At 42.2% G+C, this 3,558-nt stretch overlaps 1 protein-coding gene across 1 annotated transcript; it reads left to right on the top strand.

The window, feature by feature from the left end:
• LOC125208876 (auxin response factor 18-like) lies at positions 1-2,734 on the top strand. Its single transcript, XM_048108372.1, has 4 exons — positions 1-309; positions 385-1,516; positions 1,701-2,401; positions 2,513-2,734. The coding sequence occupies exons 2-4, from the start codon at positions 419-421 to the stop codon at positions 2,580-2,582; spliced, it is 1,869 nt and encodes a 622-aa protein (XP_047964329.1). The 5' UTR covers positions 1-309; positions 385-418; the 3' UTR covers positions 2,583-2,734.
• Positions 2,735-3,558: the final 824 nt, after the last annotated feature.

Here is a 3,558-nt window from a genome sequence, read left to right on the forward strand (position 1 = left end):
TCCCTCTGCCACCTTCTGGTCGGCAAACCAATGCTTATATCTATAACACTTCAATCCTCCCTTCACTCCACCTCTCTCTCTCTCTAGAACTCAGTGTGTGTTGTGTGTTTTTGTCTCTTGTCTCTGTCCTTTCCCTCTATTTTCATGAAACTTACCCTCTTCCCACACTGTGCTTAAATTCCCCCTCTCCTCTCCCTCAACCAGTTCAACAGTTTTATGTTTTGCAGTAGCCCTACACAATTTCCCTCTTCTGTTTCTTGTCCTTGCTTCATAAAGTTGTAATCTTTTCAAGATTTCCCTGCAAAAAAGGTGGACGGTATTACTTTTTTGCTGTTTTCTTGAATTAAAGATTCGATTTTTATACTGAAATCCGTTTGTTTGCAGGAAATTGTGAGGTGGGGTTGTGGAATTTGAAGAGATGATTAACGTGATGCATTCATTGAGCAAGCCCATGAATCAGATGGAGAATTGCTTGGACCCTCAGCTGTGGCATGCCTGTGCTGGTGGGATGGCTCAAATCCCACCCCCAAATTCCAAGGTCTATTATTTCCCTCAAGGTCATGCTGAACATGCTAATGAGAATGTTGATTTCATGAAATTTCCGAGAATCTCACCTCTTGTGTTGTGTAGAGTAGCCTCTATTAAGTACTTGGCTGATTCTGAGAGTGATGAGGTTTTTGCTAAAATCAGGCTAGTGCCTTTGGTAGGGAGTGATTCTGATGTGTGTGAGGATGAGAGAGGGTTTGAGAGGAGTGAGGAGGCAGAGAAAGCCAATTCATTTGCAAAGACATTGACACAGTCTGATGCAAACAATGGGGGTGGTTTCTCTGTCCCTAGGTATTGTGCTGAGACCATATTTCCTAGGTTGGATTACTCTGCTGAGCCCCCTGTTCAGACAATCTTGGCTAAGGATGTTCATGGGGTGGTTTGGAAGTTTAGGCACATCTATAGGGGGACTCCTCGCCGCCATCTCCTGACGACCGGATGGAGCAATTTCGTGAACCAGAAGAAGCTCGTGGCAGGGGATTCAATCGTGTTCTTGAGGGCGGAGAATGGGGATCTGTGTGTGGGGATACGGAGGGCCAAGAGGGGGATTGGTGGTAGTGCTGAGGTCTCGTGTGGATGGAACACGGGCATCCCAGCCTTGCAAGGGGGCTTCTCGGGTTTTCTTGGTGAGAGTGTCGGCCTTGGTGGTAGGAGAGGGGGTGGGGCTGAGTTGGGGTTGAAGGAGAGGGATAATGTGAAGGCTGAGGCTGTTGTTGAGGCAGTGAGTGTTGCTGCTAATGGCCAGCCTTTTGAGGTTGTTTACTATCCTCGTGCTGGCTCGCCTGAGTTTGTGGTTAGGGAGTCGGCTGTTAGGGCTGCCTTGAGGGTGCAGTGGTGCTCGGGGATGAGGTTTAAGATGGCGTTTGAGACAGAGGATTCGTCGAGGATCAGCTGGTTTATGGGAACCATTTCGGCCGTTCAAGTCGATGATCCGATCCATTGGCCTAATTCCCCTTGGAGACTTCTTCAGGTAACCTTTGTTTGTTATCATGATTTGTCAATTCTTGATCACATTTTTTGCTAAATGATGATGTTGTTATACATATGTTTGTAATCTTGATTTGCAAATCCATGTTCAATTCATGAATTTTGAGGTCTTCTTGGATTAGATTCATAGCTTCTCAAACATTTTAGTTCAATTTTTGCATTTGTAGGTGGTTTGGGACGAGCCTGATTTACTACACAATGTGAAGAGAGTGAACCCTTGGTTGGTTGAATTAGTATCAACTATGGCAGCAGGCCACAGCCACGGCCTCTCCCCGTTCTCTCCACCAAGGAAGAGGCCGCGGCTGCCTCAGCCAACCGAGTTCCCCTACGGACAGTTCCCGATGGGGACACTCGTTACCAACCCCCTCAGTCCTAGCAGCCCCTTGTGTTGTCTACCCGAACACATCCCTGCAGGCGTACAGGGAGCCAGGCATGCTCGATTCGAACCACCCCCGTCGGATCTCCAGTACACGAAACTGCAGCCTTTCGATTTCAAGCTGCTCGACTACGCTGGTCAATTTCCTAGACTCCTCTCCAGCTACCCTACCTCGTCTTCCTCGATGAAAACGGGGAGTTCCACGAAGAAAAGCAACGAGGCCAAGGCACCGATGTTTCTTCTGTTCGGGCAGCCGATTCTCACTGCTGAGCAAATCTCTCAGAGCCACTCTGAAGGCAACAACAGCTCAGATGGGAATCAAGATAACACAGCAAACGTTTCCAACGGCTCGGGGTCGGCTGTCATTCAGAATTTCCCACCGGAGGCCTCCTCTGATGGCGAATTTGGCATGGAGAGATCGGAGATGTCGAGCAACGTGCTCTACAACGACGCTCGTGGAAACACGAAACACATCGGAGACGAGCCCTTCGGGTACTTTGATCATAGTCCATCTTTGCAAGATTGTTACATATCTTATTTTTTACTACTAGTATATAATTAGACATTTGGATTAATTATGATTGTGTTTTTATGATTTTGCAGTGATTTCATCAAGAATGCTAGAAGGCTAACGATTGTTATGGATTCGGGCAGTGTCAATCTTGGAAACTAGAGGCGAATTTGATCGATTATTATTATTATTATTATTATTATTTCAATTTTCAATTGTACAGTTTGATCAAACTTACGTTGTAGGTTTATAATTTTTAAGTAGTGGGAAAATCCCTTTCAATCGAACTTCGTACTATTTGTTTTTTTATGCAACTCACTTTTGTATTGTCCTACTCCTACCTAATTCCTTACTATAAATGATTTTCCATTGTGACTTCTAATTTCATGTTTCAACAATATGTTTGGTGGAGACTGGAGACTAATCCTACAATGAATACTGCATATCCATCCACGAAAAATAATTTTGATAACTAATGACACTAGTGTTAATACAAAATTAATAAATAAGATAGAAATAAAGTGAATAAATGATTAAATTAATTAAAAATGAAGAAAAATTTTGTGAACGGCCTAAAGATAGACAAATATAGTACTCTCCGTGTCCCAAAAATAGTCTTCTTCTCGTATTGGTCTACTTTTAATAAAGTTTTCTCTATTTTTGGTAGATAGTTATAGTAATAAATCAATTACCAGAACATTATCTAGGGGTATTTCAAGGGCTAATGATGAAACAAATTAATATCAATGAAAAAATCAAGATTTATTTAATCCCATGTCGACGAGTGTGTTCTACTTTATTAGTCACTCATCATACATCACTTTTGCAAATGGGACGTGTGATGAGAGGAACCGTAATTAATGATATCACATAATTAAAGTTATTAAACAACAATCAAACCCCTTTCATACATGTGGTAATCAAACTTGAAATGATGTAAAAGCTCTTTAAACATGTGTTTGGACAACTTCACATAAATTTTATGTCGGTGCCATGTGTCAAAACATTTAATAATATGTTACTATATCAAGATGGAGACATATATTGAGAAATTATTTGTGACTTTAGCTATATGAATCTCTTATGGTTTGGTCCAAATTTATGCTATAGTCTCCCTATCCCCATAGATTAAATTTTC

This window comes from Salvia hispanica, chromosome 3 (genome assembly GCF_023119035.1).
Source record: "Salvia hispanica cultivar TCC Black 2014 chromosome 3, UniMelb_Shisp_WGS_1.0, whole genome shotgun sequence".
NCBI lineage: Eukaryota > Viridiplantae > Streptophyta > Magnoliopsida > Lamiales > Lamiaceae > Salvia > Salvia hispanica.